Genomic DNA, 25,701 nt, shown 5'->3' with positions numbered 1-25,701 from the left:
TATTCTGACTTGCCCAAACTCGAGCAAAATAAAATGTATGACCCTAATGTTTTGTTTCCCTTTCCTTTCGGAGGTTTGGAAGAGAAGGTATGATGGATACGGTGACTAACACCAAAAAGCTTTTCAAACATTGAAATCACAAAACTGTCTTATTACCTTTTTTTTTTTTGGTCTTCCTGCACCCAGAAGCAATGAAGGAAAGCTTTAAGTCTGATCTGTAAGACAGATCAACATAGTTGTCAGCTTAGGAAGATGTTTCTGGCAATCAGAAACTGGATAACCAACTGTCAGAAAATGTTTTCTCCAGTTCATGTTGATTAAGCATTTGTTACATACATGTGCCTGAAAACTGGGGATTCCTCCGTCAGGGGCGGGGGGTGATAATCCCATGGGACCTGTGACAATTTTAAGATTTTGTAACTATGATTTTATGGTATCTTGAATCAGAATTCTTTTTCACACAGGTGACAAAAACAGAGTTTTGCCACTTTGTAATGTTTGATGTTTAATAATAAAAGACAGGTGTGCCTGGGTGGCTCAGTCAGTTAAGTGACCAACTCTGGATTTTGGTTCAGGTCATGATCTCTGGTTGTGAGACAGAGCCCCAAGTTGGGTTCCACGCTGGGCGTGGAACCTGTTTAGGATTCTCTCTCCCTCCCCTTCTCACACCCTTGTCCCAGGTCAGGTGCCCACGTACACATAGCTCTCTCTAAAAAAAAATAATAATAAATAAATAAGCCTTTTAAAAAAATAATGTAAGACATAATATAGTTTACTGCTTATGAGTTTAGATTTGGAGGCAAAGTGGAACGTGGTCTGGCTGGGTTCAAATACTAGTTCTGCCACATGCTCTGTGACTTTGGGCACGTGAATTAACTATTGTAAACTTCAGTTTTAAAGAGAGATGATCCAATAAAGCACACGATGTTTAGAACATGGCAAATGCTCAATAAACACTAATACCAGGCTTCACTGAAGTGTTCCTTCTCCATTAGGTCTTGTATCAGACCTTCGGTAGTGATTCTCTTTGTTGGAGACTTCTTAAATGCTACCAGTGAGGCCCTCCGACACTCACTTTACATGAAATTGGTGGTTACCTGTCCCGAGGGTGTCATTGTCTCTTTAAGCAACTAATGGCTTTCAGCAAAAGCCACCCAATTCCATAACCTTTCTATTATTTTGTTTTCCACCCAAACCCTACACAAGCCAGCAGCGCCTCCCTTTCTACTTATATCCCCTCCCAGTTCACCACACTGAATGTCCCAAAACTGTCCCACAACCTCACACCAGAAACTACCAGTACTCCACGCACCAGCAGTGTGATGGGGGTCCTCCCTGCCTCCTGGCTGAGTGGTCAACTCCACTATCCATTCTTATATTCAGCTTCCTGGGACCACTCATGGCACCCAATGTCTTAGATCAGATTCCCTAAAGCAGAGCCTGAGAAAGGGATCCAGAGCCATGTGATTTGTTGGGGAAGTGCTCTTCAGGAAAAATTTTGTATTTTTTTTTTTTTTAAGCAAATCCTATGCCCCAAGTGAGGCTTGAATTCATGACCCCAAGATCAGGAGTCACATGCTCCCCCATCTGAGCCAGCCAGGTGTCCCTTCCAGAAAAGTCTTTATGGGAAGGAATGAAACAGGATAGAGAGAGGCAAGAACGAAGCATGGATGCAGTCTCAGATACAGTCTGGCCTGATCCACAAAGGAGAGTTCTGGAGAGTAAATGAACCAGTTCTCCCCGTCCCCAACTGAGACAGACCTAGTGAATCAGCCTTTTGTATCCCCCATATCAATCAGCCTCTGGCTGGTGGGTATGGAGGAGAGCTAACTCCTGTGAGGAATCTCCCATCATCTGAGGACAACTTTCCAGAGTCTCTCGAGAAGGGGAAGAGTTGTTGAGTACTCAGCAGCCAAAACTTGGTGGCCAGGGGATGGACGTGCCAGCTTGGTAATGGGGATCTGGGCAGGGCACCAGTGTACAAAACATACAGTCAACAACTATTTATTGTTTATTGTAAGCCCAGCAGTCAGTAGAAGCAGTTCCCAGAAGCACACTCTCCCTGTCTGTAGAAAAGAGGCTCAAATTAACCCTCTTATCCATGTCATCTTTTCCCCACGACCTTCCAACAAAGCAGGGCTAACCAGAAGTTGTACCTTTCTGCTCCCGATTATGGTTTACTTTCAAATCCAACAGCAATCCAAACTGACACTTATTCTACACACCATTATCCTAGGGAGGAGGTCTATCTCCAGAGCAACTGGAATTGCGACACATCCTCCTTGGACCAAGATTCTTAACTTAATTTGGTCCAAGTCCTTCCATGGACCCAGTTGCCCTCCATCTTGTGGGTGACAGACTGAAAACCAGCCCACATTTGGCCTATTTTCTTTTCTCTCTTCCCAAGGTCCCTCTCTCTTCCCTGTAAGATGTGACTGACCAACAGTTTCTCTCCTAAATTTACACACTTAACTCTTCTTGCTACCAGCTACCTTTGATGCTAGTAGGATCAAAACAAAAACAAGGCAGAAAATGTTTCATGGAGAAGTCAGAGGCCAAATAATGCAACAGGAACACATACCATCCAGCCTCTGAACCCCAATTTTGCCAGAATAGAAATACCTTAAGTCGATTTCTTTTTAAAGCCTTTAATACTCAAGATGGGCATAACAGCTGGAGCATTCTAGTGGCTGTGATCCTCGTTTCTAGAAAAGGTTCGTTGCTGAGGTACCAAAACAGAAATCATGCTGAAGAGTTCTCTCTTCCTTTCACTGTGCTCTTCCCTGAATAAGCTGTCAAACAAGGCAGAAACTACAAATAAAGCTTATTTCTACTGCATTCATGAGGCTTTTCTCAGTGTGAGCTCTCTGAGATGCAACCAAAAAACAAGTGCCACCTGAAGGCTCTCCTTCATCCACCGTATCCATGGATTCTTTCTTGTCTAGATTCTTAAACATGAAGATGCTAACAAAAGCATTTCTCAATGAGGAAAGCAAATAGGTATCTACTCACTGTGGGTTCCCCAGTGTCCCTAAGTTCTAACTGAAGGATTTCAACCAATCTGTAGGTTTGATGGTTACACTGGAGAGAATGCTGGAAGTTGTTATTACATTCATTATAGGAGTAGGGTTTCTCTTAGGAAGGCTTCTCTAAAATTGAGTAAGAGCTGTTCTACAACGGAAACATCTATCCACTTCAAGTATTTACGGGATCTGTCCTCTCATGACTTCTCAGATGTTTGAAGAGGCTACAACTCCAGCTGAAACTCATTCCGCATTCTTTGCACTGAAAGGGTTTCTCACCAGTATGGATTCTCTGATGCTGATTAAGATGGGATTTCAGAGTGAAGCCTCTGCCACACTCATTGCATTGATGAGATTTCATGCTGGAGTAGGTTTTTTGATGTTGTTTTACGTGGGGACACTGGCCAGCGCCTTCTCTACATATGTCACATTTATGGGTCTTCTCTGCACTGTGAGTTCTGTAGTGCTGAATAAGGTCTGCACTATAACTAAAGCCTTTGCCACAGATATCACACTTGTAAGGCTGCTCTTGTAACTCAATCTTCTTATCTTCAATCACGGTCAGGTTCCAACTATATGCTTCCTCACAAATGCCATTTTTTTCATTTCTCTGACCCATGTGGAGCACCTGATGTTCAATGAGGCTAACGTACTGAAAAAAGATTTCTCCACACTCACGACACTGATGGGATTTCTCTCTAGAGTGGAGTCTCAGATGCCCCGCAAGGTGGGACCGCCTGCCAAAGCCTTTCCCGCACTCGCTACACTTAAAGGGTCTCTCCCCACTGTGCACGCTCTGATGCTGAACGAGATGGGACCTCACCCTAAACGCTTTCCCACACAAGTGACAGGTGTAGGGCTTCTCGCCAGTGTGGACGCGCTGATGCTGAGTGAGATGCACGCGCTGATTGTAGCTTTTCCCACATTCATCACACCTAAAGGGCTTCTCCCCCGTGTGTATTCGTTGATGTTGAATCAGATGTGCACTCTGAATAAAGCTTTTTCCGCATTCATTACATTTGTGTGGTCTCTCTCCTGTGGCTGATTTTTTGTGCACGTATGTGACTTCATTGAAATTTATCCTCTCTGAAGAGGGCTGTCCTAGTATCTCCTTCCTGGGAATTCCCTGCTTTCTATCCAACTGGCCTGGGTGTTCATGACCTTCTCCAAAATCTTGACCTTCAGAAACATTTCTTTGGATTCTTCCTGATAGATCCACATCTGCTTCTGAAAATTCTGAAATTTTCTTCTTAACATTCAATTTTATATTCTTACTTCTTTTGTCATTGCCTGAAAGAATAAAGAGGAAATGGAAATGTCACCAGTTTTTTTTTTTTTAAGACTATTTATTTGTCAGACAGAGATCACAAGTAGGCAGAGAGGCAGGCAGAGAGAGAGGGGGAAGCAGGCTCCCTGCTGAGCAGAGAACCCGAAGCGGGGCTCGATCCCAGGACCCTGGGATCATGACCTGAGCCGAATGCAGAGGCTTTAACCCACTGAGCCACCTAGGCACCCCAACAAATAAAATCTTTAAAAAAAAAAAAAAAGACCTGTAAAAATGTTTTTGACCTTTCATTCACTAATCCCCTTCTGGGCATCTATAAGGAAATAATTCTAAATATATTTTTAAAAAATTATCAGGACAAAAGCAAAAACAATTCGAAGTTCAACTGAGGAACAGCTAAGTGTTGGCATCTCCACACAATGGCAGGTTGTCAGAAATGACAGGAGGGCCGAGCCATACTGGACAAAGTGTGTCTAATATTTAGCTGTACCCTCTAAGTTCACCTACATAAAAATAAGCTTGTGGAAAAAAAAGATAGAGGGAATACACTAAATAATAACAGTTCTGTTAGGATGGTGGGACTGTGGATCCTGCTTCCTTTCCTCCAACTTCCTGGTCTAGTATTATTTTATCATTTTAAAATAAAATGTAAGTTAGCAAAACGAGAAAAAGGGTCTTAAGGAAGCATGCGGGAGAGCCAAAAATCCTCATTTACTACCACAGAAAGGCAAGAGATAATGTTTAAAATCGGGAAGTCGGGCAATAGCCATATGACTGACAGAGAAGGAATTACCAGGGGCGCCTGGGTGGCTCAGTCAGTTAAGCGTCTGCGTTCAGCCCAGGTCATAATCCCGGGGTCTGGGGATCGAACCCCACATTGGGCTCCCCTCACTGCTTGGCAGGGAACATGCCTCTCCCTCTCCCTAACCCCTGCTCCTGTTCTATCTCCCTCTGAAATAAATAAATAAAATCTTAAAAAAAAAAAAATAGGGAATTACCAGAAGAAACAGGTAAGAAAGCTGAGAGCAGGGGCGCCTGGGTGGCTCAGTGAGTTAAAGCCTCTGCCTTTGGCTCGGGTAACGATCCCAGGATCCTAGGTTCGAGCCCCACATCGGGCTCTCTGCTCGGCAGGGAGCCTGCTTCCCTTCCCCGCTCTCTGCCTGCCTCTAGGCCTACTTGTGATCTCTCTCTGTCAAATAAATAAATAAAATCTTTAAAAAAAAAAAAGAAAGAAAGCTGAAAGCAGGTACCTCTGGGAAGAGGGAAGCTGGGGAGGGCAGAGGGCATAGGTTTGCCCACTCACTGGACTCATTAAAGTATCAAAGAATAAAACGGACTGTGATCTCTGCCCCTTAGCTACTGCTCCCAGTAGCACAACATGTCTGTCCTGTTGCTCTAAGCTCATAAAACCATTTTCGCCTCCACCTATTCTCCAAACACAAACCCCTGATACGTACATCTTTGGGATTTCTCTCTGTAGTGGCGTTTCAGATGCTCGATCAGATGCGAGTGCCGACCGAAGTTTTTCCCGCACTCGGTACAGCCGTAAGGTCTCTCTCCGCTGTGCACGCTGTGATGCTGGACGAGGTGTGAGCTCACACGGAAGGCTTTTCCGCACACCTGACACTTGTAAGGCTTCTCGCCAGTGTGGACGCGCTGGTGCTGAGTCAGATGCACGCGCTGATTGTAGCTTTTCCCACATTCAGCACACTTGAATGGTTTTTCTCCAGTGTGGATTCGCCGATGCTGAATGAAGTTTGAGGCTTGAAGGAAAAATTTACCACAATCGTTACATTTGTAACCTCTCTCGCCACTTGTGTTTTGCTTACGGTGAGTGTCCGCGATGGCACTGAGATCTCTTTTCTGGGAAGGGTTCTGCCTTGATTTCCCCGCTGCGGGGTTTACCTGCCACCTCTCTACCATGCTGTGAAGGTCACTAACTTCTCCAAACCCTTGACTCTGGGGAACATTTCTTGCAGGGCTTCCTGACGTCATCCAGTGGGGTTCAGCGTCATCAGAAATCTGCTTGACGGCGAGTTCCACATTGTCATGCCCAGATTCATAATCTGAAGTAATAGAAGGAAAACAGATTATCTATTCCCCATACGGGAAGAAACAAAATGACTGAAGGACATGGGTAATTATGAAGCCGAACATGTGCTAGCACCGCAGGACTTGGCAAAGGCGGCTTTATGCTCCAGGGAGGGGACAAAGAATCCCCTGGTGGAAACAGGCTGGGGACAGAAGCGCTGGCAAGAATGCATCAAACGGATGAAACCAGGAGAGCAGTCCTTCTACTTAATGAAGGTGACGCCCTCCTGGTGGCGTATTTAACAGGACCTATCTGTGCCCACCTGTGCAACAGTAAACCTTCTTCCTAAAATGTGGTACTGGGTTGTGCAGCTAACCCAATCTTCACCTCCTTCTGTCTGTTCATTTACAGCATGGAGAAGAAAGATGATCTTTCCAGCTTTTTTAATCCCCCAAGAATCTGTTTGGTATGAATTAGTCTAAAGGAAAAAATGCATTCTTCCTATACCCAGGGAAGAATCTAGTACTGTTAAGAGCTAGCTTAATACCTAATAGTCATTGATGACTACAGACGCTGGAGAGACCACAATCACCTCCAGTGTAACCCGACTGGCAACCCACATTTCACTTGAAGCATGGACATTTATTATGCTTTGCAGAGATAAATCTTCAGTAGTTAAAAATAGGGACTATTGGTGGTGCCTGGGTGGCTCAGTGGATGAAAGCCTCTGCCTTCAGTTCGGGTCATGATCTCAGGGTCCTTGGGATCAAGCCCTACATCGGGCTCTCTGCTCAGCAGGGAGCCTGCTTCCTCCTTTCTCTCTGCCTATCTCTCTGCCTACTTGTGATCTGTCAAATAAATAAATAAAATCTTTAAAAAAAAATAGGGACTATTATTTTTTATATGCTAGAGAGAGACAGAGAGACAAAGGCCTATCGAGAACTTTCTAATAAGATTTTTCTTTTTGTAAACAGAAAAGCTGTTTTCAAATATTACAGAATAATGGTAATGAGAGATACCATTTGCTAAGTGCTGCTATGGACCAGACCTATAAATTTTACGGCATTTTATCCTAACAATGACCTTTTTTTTTTTTTTTTAAAGATTTTTATTTATTTATTTATTTATTTGGGAGAGAGAGTGAAAGAGAGAGAGAGCATGAGAGGGGAGAAGCAGACTCCCCATGGAGCTGGGAGCCCAATGCAGGACTCGATCCTGGGACTCCGGGATCATGACCTGAGCTGAAGGCAGTCGCTTAACCAACTGAGCTACCCAGGCGTCCCCAACAATGCCCTTCTGAGGTAGATACTATTACTAACCTTTTTTTCATAGTGAGAAGTTGTAATTCTTATACCATCAAGAAAACTTGCATTTCAATTTCTTAAAACTCTTTTTACTCTTCCTAAAAGACATCTTGATAGTAGAAACAAACATATACACAAAAAGAATGGGTTTTTTCCTCCCCCATTTAAGTAAGCAAGTAATCTTCCTGTCATCACAGGCTTTCTTTTTCTCTTTTATTCACATCTGCTTATGCCCATACATTCTATTCTTACCAGAATTCTCTCCCATTCAACCAGTCAAAAAAGCACATGGTTTTCTGTTTCCAGGGATGAATTCAAAGGAAAAAAAAAAAAACCAGATTAGCCCAATGCACCTCTCTCGTTCTATTAACAACTGCCCTTTCCCAGAGAAAGTGATTATATAGGTTATCACACCAATGGGTTCAGATTTACTTTTTTCCTCTTTTCCCACCTCTTTACCACGTACACGACAAACTTTCTATTGATGTTCTTGGTTTATCTGCATATCTGACAGAGGAGTATGCTTCTTGCTCAATGCTCTGCCCAGCTAGTTAGTAATACAATGGTGGGGGGCAGAGGAGACAAAAACAAATCAGGCAGACTTGATGCTTTAAATATCCAGGCCCTTCAACCTCACTGCTGCCCTGTCTGGCATTCTACGTTCCTACGGTTGGCTCCTTTCCCCACTCATTCTTCTCATCAGCATTGTCAAAATATCTCCATCGTGGCTTCCAAGATACATCACTGTTACTTTAAAATTCCAGATAACTGTATGGTACGTTATCATTTTTGCAAAAGCGTGTGTATACAGAATATGCCTAGAGATACAATCCAGAAATTGGTAATAGTCAACAGAAGACTGAGGACTGGGGTTGGTAACTCAGTTTTTTACTTTAGACCCATTTATACTATTTGAATATGTTTTACTATGTGTATGTACGGCCTTTTTTTTTTTTTTTAAGATTTTATTTATTTGACAGACAGAAATCACAAGTAGGCAGAGAGGCAGGCATAGAGGGAGAGAGGGGGAGAAGCAGGCTTCCTGCTGAGCAGAGAGCCCAATGCGGGGCTCGATCCCAGGAACCCCGGGATCACACCTGAGCCGAAGGCACAGGCTCTAGCCCACTGAGCCACTCAGGTGCCCCTACGGCCTCTTTCAAACTAAAGTTTGCCAGTGTATTCGAACCTCTACTCTGCCACCTACTTCATCACCTGCTCGTTCTCAACAGGTGACTGTCTCCTATTTCAAAGAAAGGCAAAGCTCCTTGAACACCCTATAGCCAGAACCAAAAGCTTGCTGGCTGCCTTCCTCCGTCAGCCTCCCATCATGGGGGAAGAAGAGCTGTCTCCGTGGCCAAAGGCCAAGCCTCGCTCCTGCACCCTGGACCTCCCAATGCCATCCCGCTTTTGAGGGACCACCCTCATCAATGATCTCCTCTTCCTTGTCCCAACATTTCAATTCACTCTTTACTAGTTTTTTTTTCCAGTTGCATTTAAGTCTGCTTAGAACTCTCCCACTGAAAAGGAGAACGTACAGAGGCACCTGGGTGGCTCAGTCAGTTAACCGGCTGATTCTTTAATTTTGGCTCAGGTCATGATCTCTGGGTTGTGAAATCAAGCTCTGTGGCTCAGTGAGGAGTCTGCTGGAGATTCTCTCTCTTCCTTCCCCCTCTGCCCCTCCCAATAAAAAAGAAAGAAAGAAAAAAGAACATACAAAACCAAGCTATCCACCTAAGCCATGTGCTCTTACAGTGATAAGCCCTCTTTCTCGTTAACTTCACAATGTTCTCGGAGGTTTATGTGATAGCCTTCTCAAATTCCTCTCCTTTGCTATCTTAATAGAAACTGTCTCTTGTTCCCCAACATCCCGGACACCCCACTGAAATGGCTGTCTCCAGGATACATCTATTGTTTTAAAAAAATCTCTTTCTGGGGGCGCCTGGGTGGCTCAGTGGGTTAAGCCGCTGCCTTCGGCTCGGGTCATGGTCTCGGGGTCCTGGGATCGAGTCCCGCATCGGGCTCTCTGCTCAGCGGGGAGCCTGCTTCCTCCTCTCTCTCTCTGCCTGCCTCTCTGCCTACTTGTGATTTCTCTCTGTCAAATAAATAAATAAAATCTTTTTAAAAAAAAAAAAATCTCTTTCTGAATCTGACGGATACTTTAAAAACCCCGGCCGCCTCCTTTTTTTTTTTTTTTAATTCATTTAAGACAGAAGCAAGAAAGAGAGCATGAGTGGGGGAGGTGCAGAAGGAGAGGGAGAAGCAGAGGCTGTCCACTGAGCAGGGAACCTGACACAGGGCTTGATCCCGGGACCACTGGATCATGGCCTAAGCCAAAGGCAGACCCTTAACCAAATGAGCCACACATGCACCCCAAATCCTGACCTTCTCAATGCTGTTAAGAACACAAAGGCATGAAAATAATCTAATGTGGCCTTCCCAGAGAAGATAAGGGGCAGAAATACTCTAATGTGTTCTTAATGTAGGAGTACACTAGAGTTGTAAAGAGCTTGTAATGAACAGATGGATTTAAAAAAATCAGAAAGGACAAAGAAATTAAAAATAGAGCTTCCCTATGACCCTGCAATTGCACTACTGGGGATTTACCCCAAAGATACAGATGTAGTGAAAAGAAGGGCCATCTGTACCCCAATATTTATAGCAGCAATGGCCACAGTCGTCAAACTGTGGAAAGAACCAAGATGACCTTCAACGGACGAATGGATAAGGAAGATGTGGTCCATACACACTATGGAGTATGATGCCTCCATCAGAAAGGACGAATAGCCAACTTTTGTAGCAACACAGATGGGACTGGAAGAGATTAAGCTGTGTGAAATAAGTCAAGCAGAGAGAGTCAATTATCATATGGTTTCACTTATTTGTGGAGCATAACAAATAGCATGGAGGACATGGGGAGTTAGAGAGGAGAAGGGAGTTGGGGGAAATTGGAAGGGGAGGTGAATCATGAGAGACTATGGACTCTGAAAAACATCTGAGGGGTTTGAAGGGGCGGGAGGTGGGAGGTTGGGGTACCAGGTGGTGGGTATTAGAGAGGGCACGGATTGCATGGAGCATTGGGTGTGGTGCAAAAACAAGGAATACGGTTATGCTGAAAATTAAAAAAATTTTTAAAAAAAAGAAAGAAAGGACAAAGTTACAACTGCTTGGAAAACAATATAAAGAAAAACTGTGCCAAGTACTCAAAGTCTGAAACTCATTAAATGCCTGCAAAGTAACTGAAAAAAAGAAAACGGTTATCATATGGTTTCACTTATTTGTGGAGCATAACAAATAGCATGGAGGACATGGGGAGATGGAGAGGAGAAGGGAGTTGAGGGAAATTGGAAGGGGAGGTGAACCAAGAGAGACTATGGACTCTGAAAAACAATCTGAGGGGTCTGAAGGGGAGGGGGGTGGGAGGTTGGGGGACCCAGGTGGTGGGTATTATAGAGGGCACCGATTGCATGGAGCACTGGGTGTGGTGCAAAAACAATGAATACTGTTACGCTGAAAATAAATTAAAAAAAAAAAAAAAAAACAATACGATACTACCAGACTCAAATGTGAAATATGAGATATCTGAAATTCATTTAAAAAGAGAATGAAGGGGCGCCTGGGTGGCTCAGTCATTAAGCGTCTGCCTTCGGCTCAGGTCATGATCCCAGAATCCTGGGATGGAGCCTCGCCTCAGGGTCGCTGCTCAGTAGAATGCCTGCTTCTCCCTCTCCCACTCCCCTTGCTTGTCTTCCCTCTCTTGCTGTGTCTCTCTCTATCAAATAAATGAAATCTTAAAAAGAGAATGAAGAAGTATCTGCATTGCATATAACATTTGTGCTGCATAAGTAATCCTTTGAGACGAATCACCATCACTAATATCCCTACAAGATAAAGCCTCAGAGGGCACGAACAAGCAAATCAAAGAAAAGGAAATACTAGTATGTATCACTAGTAGTAAAAGAAACGGAGAATTTTAGAGAGTAGGAGTCATTTTTTTTTTTTTTAAATAAAAGCCTATAAGTGAACTAAAACTCTTAGAACAATGTAAGCTGGTATAAATGCTTAAAAGAAATTTAGCATTATATGTGGCTGGCTGGCTCAGAGAAGCACGAAACTTTTGATCTTGGAGTGGTGGGTTGGAGCCCCACGCTGGGTATAGAGACTAATTAAATAAATAAGCTTTTTTAAAAAAGACAGAGATTTGACATTATATGTGTATTTCACCTGAAGTCTACCAGAGTGCTTAGTCTGTAGTGATTCTTCTAAGAGAATTCATTCAAAAGAAGATAAAAGCTATAAGCTCCAAAATTTTGGTGCTGAGATCAGCATTTATACGGTGAGAGATTTTTTATAAATGTTCCAGGCATATAATTGAGTAATAGTTTGCAGGATCATAATTTAGAAACAAGCTCAAAATCTCATTTGGGGCACAAAATTTCAAGAAGGGATGGGGACATGTAAAATGGAGGTGGCCAGGCGGATGTCATGAAATAGACACCCACAATCTGAGAATGATGATGGAGTGAACAACCAGCCCCCCAGGCACTGGTGAAAGGGGAGATCCTCCAATAACACAGTCGCCCCTTGAACAACACGAGTTTGAACCACACAGGTCCACAGACATTTGACTTTCCTTTGATACATACAATCCCATAAATGCATTTCCTCTTCCTTACAATTTTAATAACACTTCCTTTTCTCTAGCTTACTTTCATGTAAGATCACAGTATATGACATATATATATAAACGATGTGTTACTCGGTTTTATGATTTTTTTTAATTTTTAAAATTTTTAATTTACTTTTATTTTTTATTTTTTATAAATTTTAATAAATTTTTTGGCTTTATGTTATCAGAAGACTTCAGCTCAACAGTAGGCTATGACTAGTTAAGTTTTGGCGGAGTCAAAAGTTATACTCATGGGGTGCCTGGGTGGCTCAGTGGGTTAAAGCCTCTGCCTTCAGCTCAGGTCACAACCTCAGGGTCCTGGGATCGAGCCCCGCATCGGGCTCTCTGCTCAGCGGGGAGCCTGCTTCCCTTCCTCTCTCTCTGCCTGCCTCTCTGCCTACTTGTGCTCTCTGTCTGTCAAATAAATAAATAAAAATCTTAAAAAAAAAAAGTTATACTCAGACTTTTGACTGTGTGGGGGGTCAGCGCCTTTGGCCCTATGTTGCTCAAAGGTCAAATGTACTCTAATAAGCAGTTATTTGGCAAAGTCTGAGATGCCTTCACAGATGAGAATGATTCAGTTAGGAATTATTCAACATGTCAAGGAACAGAATACAATTAACTACTACGAATCTATTAAAACCCAAGCCTGTCAGCTCTGAGCTCTTTTATCTTAAAGCACTAAAATGAGAACATTTGCTGCATTGCAAATACTATCCCCCAAGTATTATCAGACTTCATTCATACCCTGATGATGATGATGGAAATAATCAGAATAAGCTGAATAAGAAAAAAAAGGGGAATGTCAATTTACTCTTTCACAGAAAAAAAAAAAAAAAGCAAAGTCACAGTAATTAAGTCACATACATGCTTTTATATGATGTGCCAGAAATACTCTTTATAACAAAGTTAAGATGTCCTAATCCATGCAGATGAAATCATTCTTACCCATGGAAGTAATACTCCCAAATTTCTCCTTCCTGTCATCCCTATAGAGGGACTTCTGGGACTGGTCCAAATGTCCCCATTCCTCCAGGATGAAGGATACAGCCACATCAGCCACATCTTCAATTTTCACCAACTTCTGAAACACGAGATCACCACTAAATTCCCATTTCCTCTGTTCAAGTTTGGAGTGAGGGGAAGAAGTGGGAGCATGAAGGGAAAAAACAGGAGGGTCTGTGCTTCAAAGACGAGAGGGAAGCACTGGCTCGAAGGGAAAGCAGCATTCAAGGAGGAACCCCAGCTGGGCCCGGTCTGCAGTGAGACAGAACTCCTGATGGGGATTCAGGATTAGGGGGCCTCCTTGTCCAAGAACAGACGTGGGTCCTCACAGCGGGCATGGGACGCCGGCTCACCTGGGACCCAGCTGAGAGAAGTGAGGCTGTCAGCTCCTGGCTGTCCTTCAGGGGAAGGGAAGGAACTTGGAGAGCAGGTAGGGCTGAGGGGGAGAAAAAGAGGCATCAGTGAGAATATCTTTGTCCAGTTCCAACTGCCATCATGGTCTACTTGCACTCAAGAATCCACGATGGCGCCTTGCCACAGCAAGGCTATATTTTTCTGCTTGGCTCTCAAGGCCCTCCATGTTGTGGCTCCTCCCCCACCAACTACACTCTCTCTTCCCCCACAAAAACTAGACTCCCTGCTGTAGTCAATCAGGCTAATCCCTGCTGGGGACCTCAAGACTGTGCCATTCACTTGTAAAGGATGCAATCTGTTCCGCCAAGGTCAAATCTCATCATCTCAAAGAACAACCAGTCCCACAGCTTCCACGAGGCTGAAGTGCTATGGAGAGCCCAGGATTTCCCAAATTTTAATGTGCACACAAATCATGTGGAGGTCTTGGAACAGGACAGATACAGCTCAGCCGTTCTGCAGCGGCCCCCATATCCTGCGCCTCTAACAAAGCCATGTGATTCTGGTGCTGCTCCTTGAGCCCCATTTTGACAAGCAAAGTCTTAGTCCACGTTCTCCTCCGTCCAAAAGCTACCATGGTTGATGGAGAGTCAACCAATTAGTAAAGCACTAAGTTTACATTGTGTGTTATAAGAAAGGAAGATAAAACAATTCTTGCCTTCCAAAACCTTTACTGTCTAGTGGGGAGAGCAGACATGTGAGCCTCACTTACTTCCAACACAATGTAAGGGTAATATACTTGAAAGTCACTCAAGTTCCCACAGGAGCCTAGAAGCAGGAGCACCTCCACAGCAGCAGAAGGTGGGAGCACCAGCAAAGCCTTTTCGCAGAATGTGGCTCTGGTAAACAGGGTTGGGGTGAGCTTGGGGAAATGAGGGTGCTTTCTGAGCAGAATGAATTGCATGTGAAATGTCTAGAGGGTCTCTTGGTGACCTTCTGACCCCTGCTATCACCTCTGCTTGTTCTTTGTTTGAGATCGGGGGTGCATACGATCTCATGGTCTATGTATGCCCTGATTGGGACAAATGCACCTGGTATTAATCTTTAATCTCACAGTTTAGACGTTGCTATGGTTTCCCTGGTCCTAAAGATGTATGTCCTTATGTAGTCTGCTTCTCTCTAAGGACTAGGAAGTAATCAACAATGACACAAAAAGAGATAATGGACTAGGAAGTAATCAACAATGACACAAAAAGAGATAATGGTTAGAGACGAAAGCCAAAAACAGAGATGGCAGAGACAGCAGCTGAATCCAGGAGTGTGGCTAGAGAGTCAAAAAAGATGCCAAGAAAGAGATGAATAGGGGTGCCTGGGTGGCTCAGTGGGTTGGGCCTCTGCCTTCAGCTTGGGTTGTGATCTCAGGGTCCTGGGATTGAGCCCCGCATCAGGCTCTCTGCTTGGCAGGGAGCCTGCTTCCCTCTCTCTCTGCCTGCCTCCCTGCCTACTTGTGATCTCTGTCTGTCAAATAAATAAATAAAATCTTAATTAAAAAATAGAAGGGATGAGGGGTGCCTGGGTGGCTCAGTGGGTTAAAGCCTCTGCCTTCGGCTCAGGTCATGATCCCAGGGTCCTGATATCGAGCCCCGCATCGGGTTCTCTGCCCAGCAGGGAGCCTGCCTCCCCCTCTCTCTGCCTGCCTCTCTGCCTACTTGTGATCTCTGTCTGTCAAATAAACAAAATCTTTAAAAAAACAAAAATAAAAATAGAAGGGATGAATATAGTTTGTACTTAAACAGTAATTTGGATTTTGAGCATAGACTACCTTCCAATTACAACTACAATAATTAAAATAATTATACTCCAGACAATTCCACTTGTTTTATGAAGTTCCTATAAAACCTTTTGTTTCTTCAGCTTTTTAGCAAATGACTTTGCCCCTCTCACGCTGGAATTAGTTCCAGAGACAGAAAACCTGCCATCGGTGCTATCAAAGGCATGAGGAATGCAGCCTTCCCCAGTGTGTGGAAATCAAAAACCGGAACAAACACAAAACAAACCTCATAATTTCGCTGGAAGAAAGAATCTGGCTGGGTCTAGCTCACAAGGCGGAAAAGAGAAGCAGGGCAGCACAACTAGGAATTGGGTAAAAGGATACATGTACAACTGGATTTTGCTGGGGTTAGAATCCCAGCTCTGTCACTAAGAGCTCGGTGACCTTGAATGAATTACCTAACCTGACCAGGCCTCAGCTTTTTAATTTCTAACATGAGGATAACAGTAGTACCTATTACGTTGGATTAGTGTGGGCATTAACCCTTGGTATGCCAACTAAGTATATTAAGACACAATTTGGGATTTGGGGTTTCTTTTCTGAACAGTGTTAACTATTTTAAAGGCTGGAATTACATGACTTTTATTCCTTTAGAGGTCTTCTGAAGAACAATAAGAAAATTATTTTAGTATTATTAAAGAATAGAATATGACTCATTCCGTCTCCTAATTTCTGTATGGGTCCACTGGACTCTTCTACACATGGAGGGGACCTTTTGAGATCTGAGTGACTGTATTTTTCCCGTATCATAAAACATTTTCCTAATTCATCATACTAAGAATTACTGCATGTTTCCTAATCATTATTCATTAATTATTCCCAACGATGGCAAAAAAAACTAAAATAGTAAGAAAACAGGAGAATAAAGGAAATACTGAGGATGATGATATAAGAGTGAAATAAGTGATCATTCTTCACTAGTCTCCAAGTATTAAATTCACTGCCCAGAGTTTTGCATCATCTTCAAGAAGGTATAAGACTGCTGATGCATGCTTTTAGCTTTCACTGAGTACAGCTGTGAATTCAGAATTCATTTTCCACCCCATCGGCAAAGACAATTTGCAGCTGAAGACACTTCACTATCACTAGATGAGTAAGAAGACACCGCGAAGAGACAGAGCAGGGCCTTCTACACAATAACGATGAAACTGAACCTAAAGGGCAAATCTTCAAAGGACTCTACAAATAATATCAGAGGTAAATTTTCTCAAATGTAAGAATCGACAATTTCAAAAAGGAAATATGACATTCTCATCCAGTGAATTATTCAACAGGAAGGACTTCATCAGGCAAGATTTTGCAACAAGATTCTGGGGACAGTTTTGCAAAAGGGACAGTTTTCATTTTTCTAAAGGGAAAAAGGACAGTACTAGGTGACAGAATTCTTTCATTTTTTTATGTTTCTATTACCAAAATGTACTTGATATAAAGAGGTTTAGTTCTTATTAAAATTTCCTTGAGAATTATTTTTTATTATCCTTTGATTCTTTTGTAAATTATTCATAAAATAAAATATATAATATATATAATAGAATAATATAATAATAAATAAAATAAAATAAAAGGGTCCCTTGGCCCCAGATGGTAAACAGCAAAAACTATTTTCTCTGGTACACTGAGGGCTTAATCATTCCCACACGTAAAGCACTTGGGACAGTTGCTGATGCCCAGTAAACACTATATTAGTACGGCTGCTGCTGCTCCAACTTTTGTTATTATTACCATAGTGAAAGGAAAGCTGGAAAAGACCGGAGCCATCCGGAGCCATGGGGCATGCGAAATGGAAGGGCTGACCCCTCAGGAGAAAACACAAGAAAGGCTGCGGCCAAACCTGGAACACATGTTTGTGATACCTTCTCCACAATTTTGAAATCCCCAAGCGCTAAATACCAAAGAAGGCCTTCCTCGCATTAAGTTAGGCTCTGAATCAATTTGACAGCAAAACCTGACCAGAACTTTTGTAGCAACTTGGCCAGGACTGGAAGAGATTATGCTGAGTGAAATAAGTCAAGCAGAGAGAGTCAATTATCATATGGTTTCACTTATTTGTGGAGCATAACAAATAGCATGGAGGACAAGGGGACTTAGAGAGGAGAAGGGAGTTGGGGGAAATTGGAAGGGGAGGTGAACCATGAAAGACTATGAACTCTGAAAAACAATCTGAGGGGTTTGAAGCAGTGCGGGGTGGGAGGTTGGGGGAACCAGGTGGTGGGTATTAGAGAGGGCACCGATTGCATGGAGCGCTGGGTGTGGTGCAAAAACAATGAATACTGTTATGCTGAAAATAAATTACAAAAAAAAAAAAAGAACTGATGTGAAGCTCTTGAAAGTTTTTATTTAATCTACTTACTGCAAAGCTGCATACATTTCACTGCCGAAATATTAATGTGTGCACTGTGGAGTCCCACCTCAAATCCTGTTGGTACTGTACTATAGGGTATAATCATATTCCTATATTCCCTTAATAAATCTGAAAATTTCTGACTTCTAAAATATATCTGATAGCGAGAGTTTCAGATTAGGGTTAGAGACCTGTGGACATTTGCCATCGTAAGTAAGACTCATCAGTTCACTTTCCTTCCGTCACGTGTCTAATACAAGTTAGTAAAATTGAGTCGGGGGGGGGGCAAGGGAGGAGAGAGAGAGAACAGTCACTCTAATGGTCACCGTGAAGCCCTGCTTGAAAATAAGATTTCAAGGTGAACCACTGAGGAGCCAGAAAGGAACGCAGTCAGGAACTGGAGAGCTGTTCTTACGGGAGCAGTAAGACTACAAAGTCGACGAGTTGGAGCTGGAAAACTGTCGTAAAACAAGTACGACACTTTCGTAAAGGACTTCTGCAGGTGTTCTGACAGCCTCCGCACTTAGAGCTGTCATCATCCTGGCAGCTTTCGACCGGGGCTACATTCACCGCGAGCCATCCTACAAGGTGACCTCTCTCTGAATGCCCAGGACTCGATGCCAGGTCCCCAGCCCTTCCCAAGCTCCCGAACCTGCTGACTGCAGAGAGGCTGTCCAGCCCGAAGTCTCTTTCCCACAATTACTGCTTACCCACGTGGCCTGGCCACCCACTTCTAGCCATATCTGCTCCACCAAATCTCACATCCTCACCATCTTCCTCCAGCAGATGAGGCTTCTGTGGCTCTTGTTCAGACTGGGGGTCCACGGACAGGAGCTGGTGGCTGAGGGACTCCTGTACAACTCCAGGTGGCACCATCTTCTGAGGAAGCCCTTCGGGACACACCACGATCTAACAAGCACAACCACACTGATCAGCACGTTGCAGAGAGGGCTGTGGAAGAATCCAGTAAATTCCCACTCTTCCATTCACTCTTTTGCCAAATATTTAATGTGTATCTACAATGAGCCAGGCAAACTGACTACACAGCGGCTTAATAAACACAGTTTCTTTCTAGGTGAAGATGACTTCCATTAAGCTTATTCACACACAAATAAATACATAATTATAAACTGTTAATGGTTAGAAAGAAGAAAGTAGTGCCTTAAGACAGAACTGATGAGACCTACTTTAGAAAGGGTGGCCAAGAAAGGCTTTTCTGAGGAAGTGTCACCTTTAAGTAAACACTTTAGGTTTGCCCTTTAGGGGCAAAAGAAGCCTTCCAGGAGAAAAGTCAGAAGTGTCTGGATCTGAGAGAAAGACTCTCAGGCAGAAAACAAGTGTCTGGTACAGTTAAGGAACTATAAGAAAGCCATGGAGAGTCAAGTTTAGTGAAGGGGAAAGAAGTGAGAAGGGAAGTTGAAAAGGTTAGTACAGACTCAGGAAGCCACACTCGGTTCCTTAGTGGATGCCGTTCAGGTAGGACAGACCAACACCAAGACCAGAGCTAGTTCCTGACCCGCCTGCTCAGTACTCCATGTTTCTGTTCTGGGCTCTCCGTCAACCCTAGCAGACACACAATTACTCTGCCACAACTGGTCTCCGCAATCTATCTTTTCTGGAAGGTACTAGCTCAGCAGCATCCTAGCAGATACGAAGATCCTGCATTGAAAGAGAACTGCCATCCCCCTTTTCCCCTCCCTTATGTTTCAAAGCACTTTAAATTTTCACCCTCTTAGCACTCGCAGAACATGGTACAGGAGTCACATTAACGGGTGCTCCACAACAGTTGCGGCAAAGATCATTTGGCATGGAAGTTTGTGTGTCCTTGTGTGTCCTTACCCACTCAGGGTAAGAGTTAAGATGATGCCAAGTATGTCAAAGGGCATGTCAGCACCGAAAAAGCAAAGTAGCCCTTGAGGTTCCCTGACACTAGGACAGAGACACCAAGGAGGAGGGGTAAGGGATAAAGCCTGGGAAAAGGCCTGCCAGAGACAAGAACTGCCTGGAGATAAAGCTGAGGAACAATGTCGGGGATGCAGATGGCAGGCAGAGAGAAAGGCAAACAAAGTGAGCTACAGGGTCCCTTAAGGAAATCCCCTCTTGGGGCACCTGGGTGGCTCAGTGGGTTAAGCCTCTGCCTTCGGCTCAGGTCATGGTCCCAGGGTCCTGGCATTGAGCCCCGCATCAGGCTCTCTGCTCAGCCGGGAGCCTGCTTCCCCCCTCTCTCTCTCTGCCTGGTCTCTGCCTACTTGGGATCTCTGTCTGTCAAATAAATAAACAAAATCTTAAAAAAAAAATCCTCTCTATGGGCCTCAAATCCCTACTACCAACAAGAAATTAATTTTCTCTGTGTCCCTGCCAAAGACAGGCTGCATAGCACAATGAGAGAGGTAAATGTACAGTGATTCTCAATCCTGGCTCAAAAATCTGTTTTGTTTTCCTCTGTATTTTTCAATATTATTATTTTAAAAAGTAAGGAAAAGCTTGTTTGTTAATGTCCCAAATTAGGCTTAAAAAAGGAATAACCAGGGGCGCCTGGGTGGCTCAGTGGGTTAAGCCGCTGCCTTCGGCTCAGGTCATGATCTCAGAGTCCTGAGATCGAGTCCCGCATCGGGCTCCCTGCTCAGCGGGGAGCCTGCTTCCCTCTCTCTCTCTCTCTCTGCCTGCCTCTCCATCTACTTGTGATTTCTCTCTGTCAAATAAATAAATAAAATCTTTAAAAAAAAAAAAAAAAAAAAAAAAAAAGGAATAACCAGAGGTCACCATGAACCTTTACTTTCTGTCCTCATGGAGGCAATAGAAAGGTTCAGACATTCCCATCTGGAAGATAATCATTCAGTATAGCCAAGGGTCTGGCTGAGGGTCTGTAGCAATTCCCTCTTGCTGCCCACTTGCCTCACGGAGGGAATTATACCAGCTGAAGAGCCTGAGAATGTTCTGGAATGTTGAAGTACCCCTCACCCAGATATGAAGAATAATGAGACTGGGACCTTACAATGAAGTGCAATGGCTCTCAAAAATAAGGGAGGGGCGCCTGGATGGCTCAGGCAGTTAAGTGTCTGACTTTGGCTCAGGTCATGATCTCAGCATCCTGCATCCTGAGATCAAGCCCAATGTCAGGCTCCCTGCTCAACAGGGAATTGGGTTATCCCTCCTCTGCCCATGCACTTTCTCTCTCTCAAATAAATATTTTTAAAAAAAGAAAGAAAAGAAAAAGAAAGAATGAGGGAAATTCTCCACCTAACGTCAAACCTTGTGACCTAAGGTCTCACAATTTTTGTTTCTTCGCTAAAATAATTAATTAATTAATTAAAGTTTAAGAAAGTGTGACCCTAGCAACAAGAAGGTAGAGGGTCAGGTTATAAATGAGTAAGACAAGAAGAGGAGCGCTTGTCAGTTAAGCGTCTGCCTTCGGCTCAGGTCACGATCCCAGGATCCTGGGATCAAGCCCAGCATTGGGCTCCCTGCTCAGCAGAGAGCTTGTTTCTCGCTCTCCCTCTGCCTGCAGCTCTGCCTACTTGTGGTCTCTCCCTCTGTCAAGTAAATACATTAAGTTACCAAAAAAAACAGACAAGAAGATGTAACAACATAAAGATATTGATCCTCTCTAAATTAATACATGATTTACTGCAAAACCCCCCTCCCCTGCCAAAAAAAAAAACAACAGGATTTTTGGAGTGGTGAAAACTAAACTAAGTAATTCTAAAGTTCATCAAGAAAAAAGAAAATATTGAACAAAATTTGGAACAGGAAAGGGTAGCCCTATCAATACCAAAACACTTTGCAGAGCTCAGATAATTAAAAAACTCAAACATTAACAGATAATAAGGTCAATAAAACAGATTAAAAAGACCATAAATACACCCAAATACATGCAGAAATTTGGTATGTAATAAAGACAGCATTTTAATCAGAGAGGACAAAAGGGATTACTATACAAGTTTGCTGGGACAACTGGACAGACATCTGGGGAAAGAAAGTTATAACCATATCAAACACTGTGCATCAAAACAATAAATAAATAAAAACTGAAAAACTGAAAAAAGACTATTAGAAAATTTTCTTATAATACTGTAGTGGAGGGCGCCTGGGTGGCTCAGTGGGTTAAGCCGCTGCCTTCGGCTCAGGTCATGATCTCAGAGTCCTGGGATCGAGTCCCACATCGGGCTCCCTGCTCAGCAGAGAGCCTGCTTCCCTCTCTCTCTCTTTGCCTTCCTCTCCATCTACTTGTGATTTCTCTCTGTCAAATAAATAAATAAAGTCTTTAAAAAAAAAAAAAATACTGTAGTGGAGAAGACCTTTCTAAGTATGGCACAAAACCCAGAAACCATAAATTAAAAGATATAAATGGACTACCTAAAAATTAAAACCCCTGCAAAACAAAAATCTCCATGAGCAAAGACCAACAATAAAGCGGAAATATAAACTTGCAACTCAGATGACAGACACAGTGCTTACTTTTTTCAAATAGATAAATAATGCAAACAGATAATGCACAAAAAAGGGTACACGCATATACTGCCTGGCTGGCTCAGTCAATGAGCATGTGACTCTTGATCTCGGGGTTGTGAGTTCAAGCCCCACACTGGGTGTAGAGGCTACTTAAAAAAAAAAAAGGGTACACACATAGCCCTTTAAAATATATTGTGGTCAAGCTCACCCATAATATAAGAAATGCACACTAAAATCTCACAGTAATGGAATATTGCATCTTTCAGATTAGCAATAACAAAAAGTTGGATAACATCACATCATCAGGCTGTGAGCAAAAATTTCTCTCGTACCCTGCAGGAGGGCGTAAAAACTGGTCTAAGCTCTGCCGAGGGCAATCTGTCAACAGCTGTCAAAATTACAAATGCAGGGGTGCCTGGGTGGCCCAGTGGTTAAGCGTCTGCCTTATGCTCGGGTCATGATCCCAGGGTCCTGGGATCGAGCCCAGCATCAGGCTCCCTGCTCCGTAGGAAGCCTGCTTCTCCCTCTCCTGCTCCCCTGCTTGTGTTCCCCTCTCTCGCTGTGTCTCTGTCAAATGAATAAATATAATCTTTAAGAAAAAACAAATCACAAATGCATATGCCCTCTGAGCCAACAATCGGACTTCCTCTAAGCATTTATTCTATAATTCATGATGTACGCAAAAGTCATTGCAGCAAAGTTTGTTATATAAAAGTTCAGAAACAATCGAAAGGAATGACTTAAATGGGCTTCAACAGGAGTTAAAATTCTGGTACATTCATCCACGCAGTGAAATATAACACAGTTTCAGAGACTGAGGCAGCGTTGTTTGCACGAACATGGAACAAACCAAAATGTAAGAAAAAAGCAAAAGGCAGAAGTGCACAGTGGTTTAAAAACACCTATGCTTTCTTAAAACATATCACCTACATGTGTGCTCATATATACACAGAAGAAAGTCTCTCTCTGTAAGGATATACAGATATTGGGCGACAGTGGCTACCTCTGAAGAGGATTAGGTAGCTGGGGACTTAGGGGTGAGAGGAAACTTACTTTTCATAACAACCTTATGCACCTTTTGAATTTTGCATCATGTCATTCAAAAAACAGATACAGTAATTTTAAAAAGAAATAAAATCGCTGACTGTCTTCTCCAGGTTAACACACTGGATACTGCTTCTCTTTGCTGGAGTGGCAGGAAATCTCCACAGTGTACCTAATCCCAGGAGAACAAAAGAATATGGATGAAGGATCGGAGCGCCAAGGATCTCACCCCTGCTCAGCAGCACCTAACTCTCTTCCTCTCCTTCCTCACTGCACCAGTGTCTCCCCTTTCACTCACCTGTTGTCTGCGTTCATCCAGTTCTCTCTGTATATTTTCTACCACAGCCACAGCCTCTTCTCCACTTTCCGGGTGATGTTCTCTCACCCAGGTCTGAAACTCTTCAGGGAGGATGGTCAGGAACTGCTCCAGCACCAACAGCTCCAGGATCTGTTCCTTGGTGTGCAGCTCGGGCCTCAGCCACTCGCAGCACAGCACCCGGAGCTGGCTCAGGGCCTCCCGGGGACCCGAGGCCTCATGATACTGGAAGTGCCTGAAGCGCTGGTAAAAAGTCTCAAACACTGGAGGGTTGTACTCCTGCATCCACGTGCAGTCTTCTTCTTCCACCTTCACTATTAGAAGGTCTTCTTGCTCCTGTGAAGTCTCGGCTGGAGGGTCTAAGTCTATAACTTCCCCAGACTCTGTCATTATCATTCCAACTCAGAAGGATGTCTCTCCAGGTTAGCGGGGTTACACAGATCAAATCTGTTTTCTGCTCTTTAAGATCTTCTGAAGGGCACTTCCGTGAGTGTGCAACCTACTGATATATTGGAAATCATTATTAGCAGAGAGCTGACAAAGAGGTCATCGGTACTAAAGATGACAACTCAACAGCGCAATTTACTTTAAAATACAGATTACAAGACAGCCGTCACTCCGCCCATAAAATTACTACCCATAAATGGAGAACATTTCCAACATTTAAACAATTTAAAGAAAAGCAATAAAAACCTGACATCAGGCCTAACCGAATACAATTTTAATGGTGAGGAATATTACATTTCTTATAAATAATAGGACAAGACTTACTAACTAGTCCAGACGCAGTCTCTGCTTGTCTCTATCACAAGCCAAACTTAAGTCAAAACAGGGGTCAAACACATTACAGCGGTCAAAAGGGGTCTTGTCCTTCATGCCACAAGAGCATGACAGACCAAGAGGAGACTTCATTGGTCCCGAAGAGAAGCACAGCTATAAGTACAGGCTCGGACCTGGAGTCTTCGGAATCGCCCCTGACCCCATAGTCACGGAAACCGGGTCGGTCAAGGTTAGAGACAGGACCCCCGTCTGGACACAAAGCCCATCCCCTTTCCTCCAGGCACCAGTCCCGGGAAGCTCTCCCGGAGACCAAGCTCCCGCAGCCACGCTCGGAAAGACAGGTTTTTTTCCCCACAAACGGAAAGAAAACCGAAGCCGACACTTCGCAACACTTCCTCGCCGGAAGTAAGCAAGTCCAAGCTTTCCCTGTCCAACAGGGTCGAGCCATCAATCCCACCGCCGAAAGCACTTCCGAGTCCTCTCTAGGAATCCCGGAGGTCCTCGCCTCGCAGCGGGCGGGAGGGCCCGCCCCAGACCCCGCCCCGGAGGGGCTGTGGGCCAATCGGCGGGGAGTTTGTGGTGCTCCGGGACGCGGCCGTTCCCCGCCCACCGAGCCGCAGCTTCAGCGCCACTAGAGCTGGGAGGAAAGGGATTCGGCTTCTGTCCATCCGAGCCCAAACACATTTAAACAGCCCAGGCTCTCCCCATTTCCTTGGAGTCGGGGCAAGGGACCGGGCTCAGCTGTCCGGACTGGTTGCTAAGGCAACAGTTTAGCGTAAAACTTGTGCTCCCCCACCTCCAACGCTCTGCGCCCCACTTCGAAGTAGGTTCGCCCCTTCCTGAGTGCCCGCAACCCTAATTTCTCTTCAATGTTTAATCCTTCGTGTTTTTTTTTTCCTCCTGAATTCTCGCCCCTCCCCGCACCCCGTCTCCAGACACACCCACCTCTTCACCACCGCAGTGCTCAAGGGGCCGAAATCTGCGACGTCAGACGGGGAGTCCAGAAGCCTACAAATCCCAGCAAGCCCCGCGCGGGCCACGCCCGCTAGCCAATAGGTCCGCAGGTCTCTTTGCAGCCTCGGTCTCGAGAACCTATCAGAACGTGGGAGGGCAAGGAGGCGTTTCCTCCAGCGCCTCCGCGGGGAAGGCGGGTTATGGGGTAGTGGGTTGCTCTCCAGGCTTGGGGGTAACGGAGTCCGGAGCAATACGTTTCTGCGGAGTAGAGGATTCGTCTGTGCAGCGGTTCTTAGCCAAAGGGATGCACTTCTTAA

The 25,701-nt window shown here is 44.1% G+C and overlaps 1 protein-coding gene across 7 annotated transcripts; it reads right to left on the bottom strand.

Annotated features, from left to right (window-relative positions):
* Positions 1 to 2,628: 2,628 nt before the first annotated feature.
* Positions 2,629 to 25,451, bottom strand: ZKSCAN5 (zinc finger with KRAB and SCAN domains 5). Of its 7 annotated transcripts, none has more exons than XM_059155224.1 (7): positions 25,376 to 25,451; positions 23,633 to 24,152; positions 18,609 to 18,747; positions 13,669 to 13,751; positions 13,259 to 13,394; positions 5,766 to 6,374; positions 2,629 to 4,313 (listed from the first exon to the last, which is right to left on the bottom strand). In XM_059155224.1, the coding sequence occupies exons 2-7, from the start codon at positions 24,044 to 24,046 to the stop codon at positions 3,196 to 3,198; spliced, it is 2,499 nt and encodes an 832-aa protein (XP_059011207.1). In that variant the 5' UTR covers positions 24,047 to 24,152; positions 25,376 to 25,451; the 3' UTR covers positions 2,629 to 3,195. The 7 variants fall into 7 exon arrangements, with proteins under 7 accessions (XP_059011207.1, XP_059011209.1, XP_059011206.1 ...); XM_059155226.1 differs by having other exon boundaries at positions 23,633 to 24,149; positions 25,376 to 25,410; XM_059155223.1 differs by lacking the exon at positions 25,376 to 25,451 and adding an exon at positions 24,422 to 24,917.
* Positions 25,452 to 25,701: the final 250 nt, after the last annotated feature.

The sequence above is a fragment of the Mustela lutreola genome, chromosome 17, assembly GCF_030435805.1.
Source record: "Mustela lutreola isolate mMusLut2 chromosome 17, mMusLut2.pri, whole genome shotgun sequence".
NCBI classification, from domain to species: Eukaryota; Metazoa; Chordata; class Mammalia; order Carnivora; family Mustelidae; genus Mustela; species Mustela lutreola.
This window is presented reverse-complemented; position numbering and strand designations above follow the sequence as displayed.

Coding starts and splice junctions, on each gene's coding strand:
- ZKSCAN5 (XM_059155224.1), bottom strand. CDS start 24,046: ATGATAATGACAGAGTCTGGGGAAGTTATAGACTTAGACCCTCCAGCC. Junction 13,752..18,608: donor TCATCTGCTGGAGGAAGATG/GTGAGGATGTGA, acceptor TCTCCCCCTCAG/CCCTACCTGCTCTCCAAGTT. Junction 4,314..5,765: donor CAGAGAGAAATCCCAAAGAT/GTACGTATCAGG, acceptor TTATTCTTTCAG/GCAATGACAAAAGAAGTAAG.